A 17941-nucleotide genomic window follows, 5' to 3' on the forward strand; every position below is an offset into this window, starting at 1 on the left:
GACTGAGGCTATATATACCCTTGTTCAGCTACCAAAGGAAAAGCGCGTAGCTGTTCTGGGCTTCTCGTTTTCAGATCTCTTTTTCCCTCTCTCTCGTTCTGAAAACCCTAATCATGGGGTTTCTCTTCTCGCGCCATTATTTCGGTTGATCGTTATAATTTTTTGGATGATCTCGCGTCAAACTTTGCGTGTATGTGAGAGAGCTTGAACCTAGATTCGGTGTTTCATAGCATTTCTTGATTAAGCATGACCGCGTCTATTACCTATTGTGGCAAATTTTGGGCAATTTTGCTTTCTTGCTTTCCTGCAGACAAATAACAGGCGATTTGTGGTTGACTACACAGTGTTGATTCAGTTTTGCTCAAGTAATTTTGGGACTTCTGCGGTGTTGATTGCGTTGTGAACATGTCTCGATGCTTTCCTTACCCTCCTCCGGGGTATGAGGGGAAGAACGACGCCGAGGCTCTGAGTGAATCGATTAAGGTTTGTTGAGCGTGCATGCTGTGTTGATTTTTGCGTTTATGCTCGACTACTTTATTCGATTCGCAAACGTGATTGGAAATATTGAAACAGATATCGGGTTTTCGTGTGTACAGTGAATACACATTTTTTGTAACCAATGCATAATGGAATCGGATATTTGCTTGGGCGGGTAATTTTGAATGTATCTGAACCCTCGAGGAAATACCTCAGATGAGGTTCCTGCCATCTTTCGTTGTCTTCGTGGAGCATGTCATAAAAATAGAAGGAACGAGGAAAGTACAAATAAGAGAAAAGAAGTAACAATATACGATTAGTTGGTTTGGGAAAGTGTGTTTTACTTGTAGAGTTGTTATGGAACATGGAATACTAGTATCTTTGGGTATGTGAATTGCAGTTCCAACTAAGTGTATATGAGGTTATGATCGGGGTTGTTGTCTGTCAGATTTTTTGGGAACCCAATTTACATTTTCCATTCTTTTTGGCACCCGTGTATTTAAAATGTCAAATTAGTTTTATCATCTTCACTTCATTAGAAGACTGAGCCATATTGTGGAAGATTTATCTGTGGATTAATGACTTCTTATCATTCCGTAGAAAATCTTATTTACATGGGGATCAGGGAACACCATGTTTTGGATGCCATGTGCGCATGCACATTCTAATTGGAAAAGAAAGTAACTATTTGTGACACTAACACATGAAAGCTTTAGTAACACTAACTACTTGGTTGTGGAAAATAGGCAGACTAATTGCTAATTGAAAGTCTTTTGGTCAATTTGACTAATTGAAAGTAAAGTTTGGTCTTACTTGATTCATTTTTTTTTATTACGGTTATTTCTGCATTGTACTTGGTTGTTGGGTTTCACTTAGTGCAGTTATTATCTATACAAATGTTGTGCATCGATGTCTCTATTATTTGTCAGATATAAGGGCATCAAGAAGTGTTTTCACTTTTCACAGCATTATATATGTATGGGCAAATGATATTGCCACGGGTTGTTTCTAGAATTGCCACTGCAGGTTCCCCTTTAAGGTGCTTGAGAAACTCATATGTCATTAAGCATAATTTTGTCCTGGATTTGGCAATGATTGTTACACACACAGTATATATATATATATATCTTCTCATTTTATAGCAGTTTTAGGAAACTAACAGAGCTTAATATCAAAGCATGCTAAGGCAAGCTTGTAGATGAGCAAAAACACCTGATGGGATATTTTTTCTTGGGCTTTCTACTGTTCAAAATGAAGATTATACTTGTAAATTTATTTTATCCTGTGTTTCGTCTTATGACTTAAATGAGGTATAGGTTATGGTGAGTGTGCCTGTGAAAGCATTGCCAGCTTTCTGTTTTCAATTCCAATGCTGTCATTTTCTGTCATGGATTTATTCATTATGATTTGATCTATAGGCATTACAGGCTGAATTGATGGGACCACGATTGAGTTTTTTCTATTGGATGGAAAATCTTTTGGTATCCAATAGGGTTTAGGGTTGGATTAGTGGAAGAATCAAGGGTTGCCCCCAGTGAATTGAGTGACAGTACCTGTGTCATATGGTATGAATTATTCAGTATCCAATAAGTAATTTGTGAATCTAAGATGTTAAAATGTATGTAATGGGGTTAATTGTTATTCAATATTGATTCAATTCTAATAATTAGCCAGTTTATAATAGGCTTAATGGCTTATGTTTGATACATGTACATATAGACATGCCATATCATGATCATTTAGCGGTGGCTTGGATAATGAGAATTGATGTCAATGTTATATATGATACCTGGATGGTGTGCCGTTGAAATCAAAGCAGTATACAGAGATCATCTTCACAAGGAATGCAACTGGCATATAAACATAATGAGATGAGGTCACCTTAATGGGGTTCTTATTTTGGTTATTGGTGGAAGGTGTAACCTCTGTTAATCCATGGTTGTTTTTACCTGTCTCGGAAGACATAAAGAAACTAACTTTTTTATGTGCTGCATCTTTTCTACTCTCAAATACCAAATTTGCTTAGTCTAATAGGCAGATTCATGGCTTCCAAGCAGGTTTTATGCTATCTAATATTAAAGTATGAATATGATTTATCAGATTGATTTATGGATTATGGTATATAGTGAGGGAAGGGGTTTAACCTGGTTAGAAATGCAGTTGTGAGAGCCCAGGGCTTCTAATGGTTGCTAGTCTTTCTGATGCCATTTATTATCTTCAGATTGTGCAGATGCTAAAAATTATTTTACATATAGATTGTTTTCTTTGTTTTTTTTTTCTTATTTTACCTAACTTTTTCAATACTAATACCTGGTCTAAGCAGCTTAGAGGGTCATGTGAGCTTTCAACTCTTTTTTGGTTTCAAATTGCTTAGGTGTTAAGTCAGTTAAGTTGTCTGTTTTTGGGCTTCTTTAGAACTTACTGTTAGTGTCTAGCTTAGCATGGTTTTCTTTGAGGTATTCCAAGCATGTAGTTTAAGTGTTTGATGTGTGGAATTAGGACCATTCAGGTAGAAATGGTGGTTTGTGGTGATTCTTTTCATAACTCAGTTTTCCGGTAGCGTGCATTTGGATTCCATGGGAAGCAATGTACTCGGTTCATAAAATTACTAAACCAGCTCTACTGTAGTATGGCAGATTTTTATTTATATAGCAGAATTGCTACAAATTGTATAGTTCAAACTTTGTTGCCACATGCTAGACCTCTATGCCAATCCATTTGCCTATAAGCTGCCCATCTAAATGTCTGACTGCTTTCCTTGGGATAGATGTTTGCACAAGAATGGCTTCAGCATCTTTCCTTGTAATATTTGTTGAACTTTAACAAAATATCGACTGTGATATATTGAAATAGTGACTTTATATTGCTGCATCATAATAAGCCAAATTCGTAATAAATTTTCATGTCCATGATCTTGGTCTTGCTTTGTTCCTTCGATCTTGCTGCTCTAGTAGTCTGTTCTCAAATTGATGGTTATTCTGGTGCTATGAAGCTCCAGAGAGAAAGGCACAAGGCCAAGAAAGAAAGGAAGAAAGAGAAGAGGAGGGAGAAAAAAGAGAAGAAAGAGAAAGAGAAGGACAAAGCCAGAGAGAATGGGCGTATTGAAAAGAGAAACCACTGTCATGAAAAGAGGCACAAGGATAAGAGCAAAGTAGATAATAAGGGAGGAGAGCATCCAAGAAATAGCCATGATGAAAGCGGACAATTGGAGAAGAGCGGGCTTACTGAAGAACATGGACAGGCTGCTGTTTCTCAGAATCCCGACGACTCTTCTGACAGCACCCAGAACAGCCACAAGAGGAAAAAGCATAGCACGTCCTCTGATGTCAGCCATAACCATGGTGAGTATTTCTGTAAAAGTCTCCTCCCTAGAGGGTTTGTGCTCGTTGGGCTTTTTAGGTTCTCTCAGGCACACTGACTCGTTGAAATTGTTACTTATTGTAAATGTAAAGCAAGCATTCTCAGAATACGGCTGCCATTGGTAAAACACAAGGATCCAGAAATGTTACCCAGCAAGGAAGTAGCAGCCTGTTCTAGTTCTGGAAGGATTGGAATCAGTTCCCAAGGAAAGTGTGAAGCTACTCCTGAACCCAAAAGGGAAGAGGTTTGTTCTACTTCGGATAGGAGTGAGATTGCTATGAAGGATAAACATGCAAATGTTCCGTGTTCCAGCATAGGAGTGCGATGTTCCACTTCCAGACGGAATGAGGTTGTTGCAGAAGACAGGACCGGAACTTGTACATCCAGTTTTCCTGCTGAAAGCGATGAAATGAAAATAGAATTACGGAAGTACAGGGATTTAATCCAGAACTGGGTGCCACCTCCTATTCAGAGCGAGTACAATGAATTTGATAACCAGGATTGGCTCTTTGAAGTGAGGCACGAGTCAAAGAAAGTAAAGGTTGACGGTGGTAGCTCGAGTCATGGAACTAGTTCGGATCCATGGCCACGCTGCTGTTACTTGCGGGAGGTAGATATATATGCGTTACCGTTTACCGTTCCGTTTTGAAGTTCAACGTTTTTCAGCAAGCACCAATAACGTGAGAGGTGGTTTCAACTTTCAATTTTCAACTTTGAAGCCTGAACTTAAGCGGGCAGCAATTCCGCAATTGGGGAGTGCTAATTAAAAAAATTCTCCATTGTGCTCTCAACTCAAAGAAAGCCAAAGGGGCTGTTCCCTCAATTTCGGGCGATTCCACATGGCTCATTATCATGCTCCTGCATGCAGCCAGCACCATGGCCCATCATCATACTCGTTAACAATAACATTCATGATTCATGGTGGTTCCGTGTGGGGTGTTTCTTGTAGAAAGAGCAAAGTTTGTGCAACATACTTACTATTCCATTTTTTTATACCATCAATCAAATTATCAAATTATAAGCATCATTCATTTTGACCTTTTGGCAAGACAGGTTTTGTGAATTCTGATATCAGTTATTTTTTTTCCTTGTGTAGTGGTGTTAGGACTTGGGAAAGAAGAAATCGTATGATTTTCTTTTGCCTTCGCAAAGCGTGAATTGGATTTCTATATTGGGTGACTTGGCCTGGGCCGTAATCTGGGTAGGGATGGCAATTGTATGGGCTTGGGACTTGGGTTAGCTTCAAAGTTCGAACCCAATCCGTTAATCACCAATTCGGAGAAAATTAAATAGATTGGATTCAATCTAACCTAGACCGTTTTAGCCCAATCCAATCATATAATAAGTAAAACCCATTAATTTTTTAATTCATTAGAACATAGAAAAGTGCAGAAATTATAAAATAATATAGAAAATAAAAATTAATATAATTTATTTTAAAAATACAGAAATTATAAGAAAACACAGAAAATGCAAATAATAATAATAATAATAATAATAATAATAAAAAATTACAGAAAAGTAAAACAGAAAATTTACACAGTATTAGAAGTTTTAGTTCTTCACTGTCATAAATTTCCTTTAGATGATTGTAAACAGCCGTTCAAAAAGACGCATCAAACAGACCCCTAAATTATCCAACCTGCCATACCGAGATTAAATAGATACAATCCAATCCATTAACTAATGATTGGGTGCCAAAAAAGAAAGAAACTAATGATTGGGTTGGGTGGGCTAGCGGGTTGGGTTGAAAGTTTGCCACCTCTAGTCATCTGCACCCCACCTTTGTGCTAGATTTCCAGTCCCACTGTCCAGTCAGCAACTGGTTTATTCTTCCTCGTATACAAGTATCCATATATACAAAAATGAGAATACATGTGATGAGATAAGAAAAAAGTGTAATAAAAGTTATAAGAGGATTTTGTAGTCTCTCAAGAGGGTTTTCAAGGAGAGTTGGTATCTGCTGCATTTGTTGTTCATCCACTATGTGTAGTGACTAAGGTTCAAAATTTTAATACGCCCGATACGTTGGTATGGGTTTATTGGGCGAATTGATACAGTGTTTCGGGTCTTTTTTATTTTTTTATTTTTTATTTTTGCAACCAGTTGACACATCTATCACAGATTGTATGATTTTTAATTGGTTCTTCTATTTCATAAATTTTTATGAATTTGTACAGTTGGCAACAGTGACGGGGAACCTATCAAGACCTTTGTTCCCAATAATTAGACATTTGGGATTCCGGACAATATATTCAAAAAACTAATAAAATTTTAAGTCGGAGCAAATCATAAATTTCCCAAAAATGTATATAGGGAGGGACCGAGGGATGAGATCGTCAGACCTCCGTTCCTCTAGTGTCCTTCCACTGATGTAAAGACCTGTTCCTTCACACTGATTCACCCATTCACATCCATGTCTATTTTTATGGTCGAAAAGTAAATAAGGTGCAATTACTATTTTTCAAATAATTCTCTCAACGGTATAAGCTGTTGGCCCTCGCAGGCAAAGGTTTTTTTTGCCCACATTACCAACGTGTGAACACTACCATCAATTGAGGAGCCAGGAATTTTCTTTTGGAGGGGCAAATTGAACAAGAAAATGAGATAGGGAGTAGAAGAAATTGGGTATAGGGGAAAATGGTTTGAATCTATTACATACTTTTTGAAAAAAAAATCAATTTCATTTTTGGTTTGGGGTTGGAGGAAAGTTAGAGTCAAGTTTGGGAGCCGGGGGGGGGGGGGTATACTTGGCTCCATTCCTCTCACTATCATTTATTTTATTTCCCCTTTCTTTAAATTTGAAAATGTAAATTTGTGATGATGTTAAGCAAGACGTCTGATGATCTCAATCCATCAAAATCCCCAATTCTCACATTCCTTTATTTGCTTGCCCGTCATTGCATATTTTATCTCGATTACGTTCTTCAAATTCTGGTAATAGGGCGGCAGCGGCAGCATGAACTCGAACCCACCAACCTCACTTGTTTTTGCCCTTGGGAATAAGAATGCAACTTGGGCGGGCTGGGCCGGGTTTAAGATCAACCCGGTCCAACCCTAACATTTGGGTTAAGGCCTGAACCTGGACAACTACAATGTCAAGCCGATTTGTTCAACCCAATCCCAATTAAAACTAAAAATTTGGCATACTCGGGGTTGGCCCCGTATGTTAAAAATGGCCATAAACTTATTGGAAATGGACCCTATACGTATATATGTATTCATGTATGTATATAGTCAAGCCAGATTTGAGCTAGGCCAAGGTTAGGCTACGGTTAGTTCAGGTTTAGGTCTAGGCTCAGCCCGACTAGGCAAACCCATTTTTTAAGGCAAACCCAAAAGAAAGTGAGAGAGGGGATGTCAGGCACTCAGGTCAACACATAGACGCCGAGATCCGCCGAATTGGGTCCAGACTCAATTTGGATAGGCCGAAGTTGCATCCTACCTTAGAAGAATTTGCACCTAAGGAGGATACCATCATGGCTCTACAATAAATAAATAAATAATCGTGGATAACTTATAAAATTTTATGATACATGATTAGTTTTTATATTTAAAAATTTAAAATATATTCTTATTTTCACATATTTGACTGAATTTTTATCACCCTTTTGTCCTTTATTTCAAATTATATATTAACATTTGGGCCATAGGTACATGTAGGAATTCTATTATTTCTCCACATTTAGAGGACCTAAGTTATTGTTGTCACATTGGACTTGTACTTGTTGGATCTCAACCAAGCCACTAATGAAGATTTGCATCTTTTTTTAGTGTTTTCAAAATTGGATCAGATGGGACGACTGGACCATAAAAATCAGGAATCGATCACATGATTGATTCTGTTTCATTCTAAAATCGCTTTTTGGCAAAAAAAAATCATTGATTTGATCAATAAATTATTGATCCAAGCGGTTGAACCATCGAACCAAATAATGATTTTTGGTCAATTTTAAAACCTTGTCATTTTTTGATGGGGAGATCGATGTTGTGGTTATCAGTTACCACACGCTCTCCCTTTCCTTTCTTTTCCCTACTTTTTCCTTCCAACCAAACATAGCATTTTAGAAATGATAGTTTTTTATTTACCAGGTATTTGATTAAGAAAATAAAGAACTAAAAAGAAAACTAAGAAATGAGGAAACTCAGTACTGTTCTTTCAAATGCCAACTAGTCTGGTGTCTTGGTTCCATTTTTGGTGTCTATACAATGAACTACTGGTTTGTATTGTTTTTTTTTTTCTCCTTTTCCTTCATTTCGTCCGTCAATTGTACAGATTATACCAAGAAACTACAACTCTGGTATGTCAAGTTGGCAGCAAAATTGTCTTCAAACAAGAAGAAGAAAAATAGAAGGCCCCTTCAACTATTAAGTTAGAGGGGGGGACAAGGAAACTACACTTGGTAAGCATGGAGATTGAAGCTAATCAACGCTAGATGAGCGACTCCATCGTCCCTTCAAATAGTCTTCCATGGAACTCCGGAAGTTTTGCTCCACATTGTTGTAGGATGTAGCATCATCATCTACATCAAGCAATGCAAGGCTTGGATGCGAGTCCGCACTACTTGACTCCAAAACTTCGTCGCCTTCTTGATCATCTGATTCTGTTGGAGCCTCTACACAGGAATTTCCCCACTCCTCAACATCTTTCACCCCTTTTAGAACTTCCAATATCTGGCTCAAGGATAACACAAGTAAGCTTTTTCTTTCTTTCTTTTTTTTTTAACTACAACTTCTCTTAATACCACTTTGATAATTGCACAAAATTAAAGACAGAGAGAGTCAAATGGGTTCTTATTCAATAAATAGTCTTGGTGTTGGACCAAAGTAATCGAATACTCGTACTCGTTTCTATATATATATATATATATTTTTTTTGGTTCGGTAGAATTTGACTAAAATTGAATTGTTCAATGCCAAATTTGGACTAGTAGTCAGCGATACATAGATACCTCGCTTATATTGGGGCGAAGATGAGAAGACCTTGTAATACAAAGTGTAGCTGCCAGAACCATTCTCCGCATACGAACGTCGTCAAAATTTCCGGCCAACTTAGGATCCAGTAGACCTTTTTGATCCCCTCTTTCTAGTAGTGGGTTTGCCTAGAATTAAAGCATTGGTTATACGTACAGTGTTGAGAAATTATAGACGAGAATCCTTTTTGCAAAGCAGGCTCTTACCCACATGACCAAGCTCTTTTGGCCGTTCGGAGTTTGCATACCGATCGCCTTTCTTCCTGATATCAGCTCAAGAAGAACCACACCAAAGGAGTAGACATCTATCTTGTGGCTAACCTTTCCATACATGAAGTAGTCAGGCGCAATATATCCAAACGTCCCTACTACGTCACTGTGTGTCTCATAGTCATAGGGTGGGGTTGTCGGTGCCCAAACAGCAAGCCCAAAATCAGTTAACTGTGGCCAAAGAGATCAGAAACCAATATTAAGATTTTCACTGACATCTGACTAATTAATCGAGCCCTGCGTTTCTGGTAAGAGGATTTACCTGAGGCTCAAAGTCATCAGAAAGCAGAATATTTGAAGACTTGACATCCCTGTGCACAACATGCCGAGAACAACCATTATGTAGATAATTAAGTGCCTCTGCAACTCCAACAGCCACCTTCAGTCTGACCTCCCAAGACAGTACACATTTGTCTCCTTTACCTATTTGATGTATTAAATTCATGTTAGCAACATTTCATGATTGAATTTTACGAGGAATAGTGTAAAGAAAGTAGGACTAGTCACAGAAGCTTATACTGTGTAGTACTTCCTCTAAACTTCCTTTGGAAAACAAATCATATACTGAGATGAGAGCGTTGTCTTCTATGCAGATCCCAATCAAGGGTGTGATGTTTTTGTGATTCAAACTGGATATGATTTCTACTTCCAGGGCGAAGTCCTTCCATGCTTCTTTTGAGGATTTCGAGATTTTTATTGCTACTGGCTTACCATCAGTAAGACACCCTCTGTATACATGGCTACACCCTCCCTTCCCAATCAGACATTCTGTTAGTGAGTAAAACAGTTAGAAACAGAAGAAGATAAAGAGAATGGAATACATTAAACCTTATAATAATCAATGAATCATTGAACCTGAGGAAAACTGAGACGTTGAATTCTTGATCTCTTTATAGCTGAACCACCTGCAATTAGAAGAATTTGTCCTAATGAAAAGCTCCAACTCCTTGGGTAGCTCCCCCCATGCAGATAAGCAATTGCTGTTGCTCCTATCCACACAGTTACAGAACTTTTTCTTACAGGGTTTTTCTTCCTTATTGCTATCAAAACTATGCTGGGTTTTAGGAGTTACTGGAGGAGACCGATTTGGTAGGCTCATCACCCATTGGACAACAGACATATTTCTAGCTTCAGCATCATTTAAAACTTCAGAAGTGACTGAAAAAGCTCTTCGGAGAAGGGGCCAACCGGGCTTTGGTTCTAGCACATCTCCCCCAAAATGAGCAATTGACCTTGAAGTACCATTATTGCTTTCTTGAACAACGCTAAAACTATTGTATTTCAAATATTTGCTACGATTTCTCGATTCATCTTCAGAGTTTTGAACCACAATTTTTGTCAACTCTGCATGTCGTGAAGTAGTCTGCCTCTTGAATCTGGAAATACTTATGGAATAAAAACTTGGCTTTGGATCTCTTCTTAGTTCTATAAACAAATACAAGAGGGAAAAAATGAGGTAAAAAAACATTCATTTATAAGCAAAAAAAAAAAAAAAAAAACTATCATGCTTTTGATAGAGCAAATTAAATAGATGAAATTCATACCTGGAAATTGATTTTTTGAAGCACTTTCAAAGACGATCTTCCCATTGTGGACAGCCAGTATAGAGGTGGTTGGTGGTAGTCGTTTGGCACAATACTTAGCCACTGACGCCCAACCCCTAAACAATATATATATATATATATATATATATATATATATATATATATATATATATATATATATATATATATATATATATATATATATATTTTTTTTTTACTCAAAAAAATCAAAAAATAAATTCTTGAACCAAACAAGTACTTTGTTAAGACCATGGTCTATAGCTCAATAAATTACCCTAGACTACGCTGCCTGCTAACTCCCACAACGACTGTAATGGCAGTACATTTTTTTGCCTCCCTCACCAAAGCCTTCCTTACAGACTTTCCCCGTGAGATATAGCCAGTAAGATCTACCTAAAACCCGAGTGCAGGTTTAGAACCAAACAAATAATTAAACCAGAATATAGTTAGAAGAACATAATGGTGAAAATCATGTTATAACATGCCTGTTTCACATTACACAATCCTTGGCAAGCTTTTAAATAATCAGCCATTGAGGAGTGTTCTTTTGAACCAGATTCTGAAAGATGGAATCATTGGGAATTTGAGTGATGAAAATAGAAGTTATAATTGCAAACAAAGGAGAGAATTTCTGTTAGAGGGAGACAAAGGAATCATTAAAAAAAAGACAACTACCATTATCAGATTCTCGACAAATATTGACTGCAACTAAGCGATCCCTTGGTTCAGAAACTTTAATAAGGGCCCAATTAATCAAGTCTCGACCATATCTATCCATTCGTATGCCAACCAAAACGTTTTTCTTTTCTTCATCCTTGTTCTCTGTTGCAACCTCCACTGTGGCCGTCATTATTTCTTCCCTTGTCAAACTTATGATTTCAAAATGTCTTTAGATTTTTCTGCTCCTTGAAATTGTAGAGTTTCTGCAAGTTTATCATGATTAATACCAGGCTTGCTCCTTGAGAGGATTTTTCCAATATCTGCAACAAAAGGTGATCACGATCATATCCCTTTGTATATTTACAAGCATCAAATTAGAAAAGTAGAAGAAATTAAATCTATGACTCCACAATGCAAGACACTGAACGCTCTCCTTTCACTCTTTCTTGATTTAAATAGCACTTATTAACAAAATATACAATTAACAGAAGAAGGGACTCATTATCTATTGCAAATTTATCCTAACAAAAACATCTCGTTCTTTCCATGAATAAACAGAAAACAGAACTCCACATATCATCTCAAGGACAAAACACAAAACCTATATATTAAAAAGAGTACCAAGTAAGGAAAAGCTGAAGATGATAAACAATGCTTAACAACAGAAATCGACCACCTAAAGAACTCCACATATCATCTCAATGATGAAACGCAAAACTGGTATATTGAAAAGAGTAAGGAAAAGTTGAAAATGATAAACAATGCCTAACAACAGAAATCTACCTAAAGAGTGTATGCTTTTGTCCTTTAAGCCCCACATCCTCTTAAAAGAAATTGCCACCAAAGATCATCAGCCTATCCACTGCGACTAACATCAACACTTTGAAAATGATTAAAAGACAAAGAGGTAGGAGTTTTAACGACGACTTAGATCCATTAAGAAAATGGGGTTATCAAAAGAAAATTAAAAAAGAAATCAAAAGGAAGGATAGATAAGCTAATGAGAAAGAAAATCGACAAAGGTAATGAAACCATTGGTTGGAGAGAAAAAAAAAAAAATCCCGCAAAGCGTGGACGAACGAAAGAGAATGAATATGAGGTTTCCTTGCTGTCCGCTAAAATACAGCCATAAGAGTAAACCCAGAATAGCCGGTCACTTCCTCGATCGGTAGCTCCACAGATTTTCCCTCTTTTAACTTCATCTGAAATTTGACTTTTCCAAAAACTTCTTCCACGTTTCGGATAAATTATACAAATTGACCACTTCTTTTACTTTGACTTTGAGATGGCGATGGAAAAAGATGATATCATAATTTTAAAGAGCACCTATGAAACCAAAAAAAGGGAAATCTCTACAAACATAACCCATTTTTCTCCTCTCCTTTCTCTCTTACTAAATCATCATCATCACCTAGGCATATATGGATAGCTTTTTAGTTTTACCCATCTATTTATTTAAATTTGGTAAACAAATTCTGTATGCATTTGCATTATGGGTAAGGCTGCATACATTTATCCCTTCCCATTGAATAAACCTCGTGCATTGGGCTGCCTTACCTATTCAAACTAACAAAAAAAAGGTTAAATCTCAATAATTTATCTATAATGTGGAAGGAGGATTTTGGAGGGGTCAAAGTTGATGCGAGGTTAAAATAGTTGTTAGAAACTGAGAAGGTTTGAATAACTTACCTTATTAAAAATAAGGAAAAAACGACATCACATCAACACCCCACAAAGCATGCCCCACAGCGCCCCATGCACATCTTAGAGTGCATTGAAACTATCTCCCGTATTTGTTATTGGGAGATTGTTAGGGTGTCAATCTAAACCCGGAAGAAATTATACATTTTTTTTTTTTTAATTTTAATTCTCACTTTGTCAAAACTTACCATATGTAACAATCCTTAGTACTCCACACCAATAACAAAACACCCTCAAGTCGCCAGTTTCTTTTTCACAAAAAATAGGGTGGTCCCTTCAAGATGGCTCTATATATATATTTAGTGCCCGTTTGGGAAAACTGAAGCACGACTTCTGATTGTCTGTGTGGGGCTCTTCAACTGTTGATCAACCAATTAAAGGACTATTCACTTCAGTCTCTTTATTCCGAAAGCCCAAATCAACTATTAACCAGTCACTTATGGGCTGTCCACTTGGGTCTCTTAACATAACTTTTTCTGGAGTGCGTCAAAACTCAAACACGTCCCAAGCCCTAAGACTATGCTTGGTTTGAAGGAAAAAGTAGGAAAAGACAGGGAATTCCCTACCTTTCCCTATTTTTTCCTTCAAACCAAACACAGCCTCAAGAAATGTTCTTGGTTGCATTTTCCCATCTTTACATACAAATTTTGTTTAATAAAGAACTTAAAATTGCTCGAATCCTGTGTTATGTTAATTACGCCTCTTTATTTGCAATGCAATTAATTTTATTTGCGCTCATTCAAAATTAGAGGAGTACAAATGAGTTGAGTGCAAATTCTCTTTTACTTTTTTTTTTTTTTTTGGTAGTGCGGACGGATGAGGTACCAAAAAAAAAAGAAAAAAAAAAAAACTGAAGCAAAATTCACCAGTAGAATTTGCAAATTGCAGTGCAAATCACTTAGCAAACAAGACAAGGGCCACAAAGCCTTAACTCTCTAGTCTCTCTACCCACAAAGTTTTATTACACAGCAACAGAGGCAGAGGCTGCCTAGTCTTTCCCTACTGAGTAGGTGGTGCTGCAGCTTTAGCTTTGAGCCACGCCTGAACCATCTTAGCGAACTCGATCAACCTGTCAGTTTCTGGTATCAGCCCCTTCGCCGCAGGGTCTGATTTAAAGCGCTGTGCCCACTGGGCCAGATGAGGCGTCTTCTCCTCGTCTAAAAGCTTCACATCTGCCATTTTCTCCTTGGCCCCCAACCACCCTAAGAAGGCACCCAATGCAATATCGAGATAGCCAATGCGTTCTCCACCAAAGAAGGCCTTTCCCTTGCTACACTTGATGAATGCCTCTTCTAACAATTCAAGCCCCCTTCTGGCCTCATCTATCATTGTTGCCTCCGCATCCTGCCCTAGTCCTTTCCCCAGTCCAACCATAGATGGCCACCACTATATATATATATATATATATATATATATATATATAATACAATGAAATCCAATTAATATTTAAAACAGGAGCAACACTCCCAAGAATTTAAACACATGCAACACAACAAAACAAGATTAATTCGAGTTGGCCGTGGTTAGTTAAGAACTAAGACGGGCAGAGTATTGTCAGCCAACGTTGTCCACCCTTCAATTATTTGTCAATTTGGGGACAAGCTTAATTAACGTACCTTATCATCAATGTAGGCTGCCCAAAAGCGTGCAATAGCACGATCATAAGGGTCAGAGGGAAGAATAGATGGCCCAGAGGTCCAGACTTGGTCTATGTATTGAACAATGACCAAGGACTCGCAGATGGGTTGATTGTCATGAATGAGAACAGGGATCTTCTTGTGAACTGGATTGGATTTGAGAAGGAGTTCGCTCTTAGTCCCGAACTTTTCTTCAACAAACTCATAATCCACCGATTTGAGATTGAGTGCGATCCTCGCCCGTATGACAAATGGGCTTGGCCATAGCCCCAACAACTTGACCTCGCCCTCCGGCATTACTAGCTAGAGCCTGGAGTAAACCCCAACTCAAAAGATTTGTTGTAAATGGAAATATATAATGGACCATCAGTAGTATTTCATTTCACATATTAATAGCTAGAGGGAGGGAAGTACGTTACAACTTACAACGGCGCATGAAGCACATTCTGCGCCCCCCATCTTTCTTTCTTTACTGGTTAGAACGATTGTTGGCTGAACGGCTGCAGCGAAACACGTGCCCACCTACTTCTATGATGAGTTGATGATCCTTCTCCTCCGCAAAACCGTAAATGGATTGGGTTTGGTATATTTTTATTGGATTTTTTAATCCAATCAAATTACGCTTATTGGATGCCTGGATCCAACTTAATTGGGTTGGACCATTGGATGTCTAAATCCAACTAATTAATTGGATTGGACCGCAAAATCGATCCATCGATAAATAAAAGAAACGGACTGAATGCAAGTGTACGATAAGTTCGGTAGATTTAGACTCCTTCTGGCCTTATAACTCTACTGAGTATATCAATAGTTAGCCCTACCTATAACAGATTGAATGAAATTGCGCAAACATGTTTAGTAGATTCAGACTCGTGCTGATGATATTTTAACTCTAGACTCCAGAGCAAGTCTACCAAATCGTCGTCTTAGAGCTATCATTCCAAATGAAGCCACCTACCCACCCTGAATTGAAACTGTTTTAATTGGATAGGCCATGACTCCATGGAAACATGAATTCGCATAGTGAACCTTTTCTTTTCTATGGAGAATCGAGGAGGATTACCAAAAAGGTTTTATTTTCCCGTTTGTAACGTTAATCTGAGCCAAACATAAAATATGCATTTAATTCAATTTTGAATTTATTTCTTGTAATTATAATTTGCAATCTTGCCTAATGTAAATCTTGAACTCATTTTGCTTCCCATGTTACTTCTCCCAAACAAATAACATTCCTCAAAAGCAAAGTTCAAACCTACTGGGAATATGGTTAAGTTGTAGCATTTAGGGGGTGAGCATTCGGTTTATTCGGTTAAAAATCAATCCGAATAAACCAAAATTTTTAAAACCAAAATATTAAAATAAAAACCGAAACCGATTTTCAATAAAACCAAAATAACCCATTTCTGTTTGGTTTTCGGTTATTTTGGTTAAAAACCGAATTTAGTTATTATTATATATAATATTATATACTTTAACCTATAATATATTATAAAATTTAATTTCATTATAATAGATTATATAATATATTAATATATAGATATATAGCATATTATATATATACATATTAAATATTATATATTATATATTATATAATGAATTTTAGCTAATTTGGTTTTTTCGGTTAACCAAATTTCTAAATCTGAAAACCGAAACCGAAAACCAAAATTATTAAAAACCGAACCCAAAATTTTTGGTTCGGTAATTCGGTTTTAACCGAATAATGCTCACCCCTAGTAGCATTCATTTGTGACATCCCCCAATGAAACACAAAAATGGGAGCAACAGGTGTCTGACCAACCAGACAAAGACACGTCGATGGGGCTGGGAGATTCAAAATGTTAATGGGACTTGGCCGTTATCTGGACATGTCCGATCGAACCAAATGCAAAAAGGCAAAGAACTCGAGTTTATAAACCCTCTTCCTCATTTTGAAGCTCATTTCTCACTCCCTCCCATTTTTTGAGATTCTCCTCTATTGAACCCAAACCCAGAACTTGCCCCTTTCGGGAAGGATAGATGATTTCCTCTAGGAGGAGAGGTGGTTAGAGGACACGAACTCCACCATAGTAGGCTTCAGAATCCCATTCTAGACCCCATCCCACCACTTGCACCACCACCACTCCTTCCGACAAGAACTCATTGTTTGTTAGTCCTGCCCTGTGAGCCCCCACCAGAACACTACATTTGTTCAACACCCCAAAAAACTCTCATAAATTCGTCATTTGATCAGGCGAAGCTCTAATCACATGGTACCCCAATCCTTCTGCCATCCTCACTAGATCATTTTCATTCACAAACATTCTCGTCCTTCTACGTGAAACAAGGACCATATTAAGCTCTAGTATCTCAAACTAATGCTTTACTCTCAAGTTGAACGATTCTCGAAGGAGCTGCTTGAAGTCTAGCATAGAGTATCCACCAGGAATTCTGCTGGTGTTGCTTGTAATGGTACTTGAGCCCAATGACAACTACAGGAAAGCAATGCACCTTGTCGTTGTCAGTCGGATTGATGACCCCATAGCTCGATAAGGCTGAGAGAAGTGGATCGAATTTAGTGACCCACCAGGCATTGAAAATGGCGGCATGTGAGGAAAAGAGGGATGTCGATATCGTTGAATTCATGGTAGATGTTGCTAGCGTAAGTAGTGGCCAATATAACGGCAAGGACATCTTGGGTAACATCATAGGCGGGCAGGTTATATGTGCTATTCAGGATCTTTATCTCCACTGGAGTAACAATTCTCATGTTGTTCTCCTCTTCCTTCTTGGGGTAGGGCCGAACCCTGAGCGGCGCATCCGATGGGATTTGTTTGGATGACATCTTGATCTTAACTTGTTGGTCGGCAACACACATGGTCGAGCCTGGCCATGAAGAAGAAGATGAGGAGGATGAGGAGGAGGAAGAGAGAAATGTACCATTGGAGCTCTTGCCATCATCGCCGACGACCACTGGTTCGAGTCACAGTGTGGGTAGGGTTCGGTCTCCAAGAGAAAAACATGGAGGGAAAAGTAAAAAATGAGGTTTGTTAGAGGTTTTGATCTCCTTTTTGTCATTTTGCCGCTAGTTGAATCGACAAACCCGACTAACGGCACTTGGAACGTTAACAGTATGCGTTCCTTCTCCTGGTTGACGTGGAGGACTCTGATTCGCAGGTTCACTCGTCCAGTGCACCCATGGGTGCACAGAATGTGAACTCATCAACAGCCAGCTTCCTTTGCTACTCAACTAATGAATGACCCTGTATTAAGTACAGAGAATATTTATATTATGGAATCAATAATGTTAGATTTATATTTA

The 17941-nt window shown here is 37.9% G+C and overlaps 3 protein-coding genes across 7 annotated transcripts; 1 reads left to right on the forward strand and 2 right to left on the reverse strand.

The window, feature by feature from the left end:
- Positions 1-31: 31 nt before the first annotated feature.
- LOC148849928 (uncharacterized) lies at positions 32-4885 on the forward strand. Of its 5 annotated transcripts, none has more exons than XM_088943179.1 (4): positions 39-190; positions 345-483; positions 3470-3818; positions 3930-4885. In XM_088943179.1, exons 2-4 carry the CDS (start codon positions 406-408, stop codon positions 4484-4486), a joined length of 984 nt encoding a protein of 327 aa, XP_088799305.1. In that variant the 5' UTR covers positions 39-190; positions 345-405; the 3' UTR covers positions 4487-4885. The 5 variants fall into 5 exon arrangements, with proteins under 5 accessions (XP_088799308.1, XP_088799305.1, XP_088799304.1 ...); XM_088943178.1 differs by having other exon boundaries at positions 43-190; positions 311-483; XM_088943180.1 differs by having other exon boundaries at positions 43-190; positions 311-483; positions 3476-3818.
- Positions 4886-7973: 3088 nt separating this feature from the next.
- LOC148849929 (protein kinase STUNTED-like) lies at positions 7974-12391 on the reverse strand. Its single transcript, XM_088943183.1, has 11 exons — positions 12089-12391; positions 11321-11625; positions 11131-11204; positions 10920-11038; positions 10625-10740; positions 9936-10505; positions 9600-9848; positions 9343-9503; positions 9018-9251; positions 8790-8939; positions 7974-8511 (listed from the first exon to the last, which is right to left on the reverse strand). Exons 2-11 carry the CDS (start codon positions 11493-11495, stop codon positions 8260-8262), a joined length of 2100 nt encoding a protein of 699 aa, XP_088799309.1. The 5' UTR covers positions 11496-11625; positions 12089-12391; the 3' UTR covers positions 7974-8259.
- A 1379-nt stretch (positions 12392-13770) lies between these two features.
- On the reverse strand, positions 13771-15013 carry LOC148849930 (glutathione S-transferase U17-like). Its single transcript, XM_088943184.1, has 2 exons — positions 14623-15013; positions 13771-14392 (listed from the first exon to the last, which is right to left on the reverse strand). The coding sequence occupies exons 1-2, from the start codon at positions 14938-14940 to the stop codon at positions 14006-14008; spliced, it is 705 nt and encodes a 234-aa protein (XP_088799310.1). The 5' UTR covers positions 14941-15013; the 3' UTR covers positions 13771-14005.
- Positions 15014-17941: the final 2928 nt, after the last annotated feature.

Source organism: Nelumbo lutea, chromosome 5 (assembly GCF_056320005.1).
Source record: "Nelumbo lutea isolate HS-2025 chromosome 5, American lotus-T2T, whole genome shotgun sequence".
NCBI lineage: Eukaryota > Viridiplantae > Streptophyta > Magnoliopsida > Proteales > Nelumbonaceae > Nelumbo > Nelumbo lutea.

Bases quoted from the DNA above. Each gene is read 5' to 3' on its own strand.
- LOC148849928 (XM_088943179.1), top strand. From the start codon at position 406: ATGTCTCGATGCTTTCCTTACCCTCCTCCGGGGTATGAGGGGAAGAAC. The intron at 484-3,469 runs GTTTGTTGAGCG...GGTGCTATGAAG, and splicing joins CTCTGAGTGAATCGATTAAG to CTCCAGAGAGAAAGGCACAA. The intron at 3,819-3,929 runs GTGAGTATTTCT...GTAAATGTAAAG, and splicing joins TGATGTCAGCCATAACCATG to CAAGCATTCTCAGAATACGG.
- LOC148849929 (XM_088943183.1), bottom strand. From the start codon at position 11,495: ATGACGGCCACAGTGGAGGTTGCAACAGAGAACAAGGATGAAGAAAAG. The intron at 11,205-11,320 runs GTAGTTGTCTTT...TCCATCTTTCAG, and splicing joins TTGTCGAGAATCTGATAATG to AATCTGGTTCAAAAGAACAC. The intron at 8,940-9,017 runs GTAAGAGCCTGC...CTTTAATTCTAG, and splicing joins AAAAGAGCTTGGTCATGTGG to GCAAACCCACTACTAGAAAG.
- LOC148849930 (XM_088943184.1), bottom strand. From the start codon at position 14,940: ATGCCGGAGGGCGAGGTCAAGTTGTTGGGGCTATGGCCAAGCCCATTT. The intron at 14,393-14,622 runs GTACGTTAATTA...ATATATATATAG, and splicing joins CAGCCTACATTGATGATAAG to TGGTGGCCATCTATGGTTGG.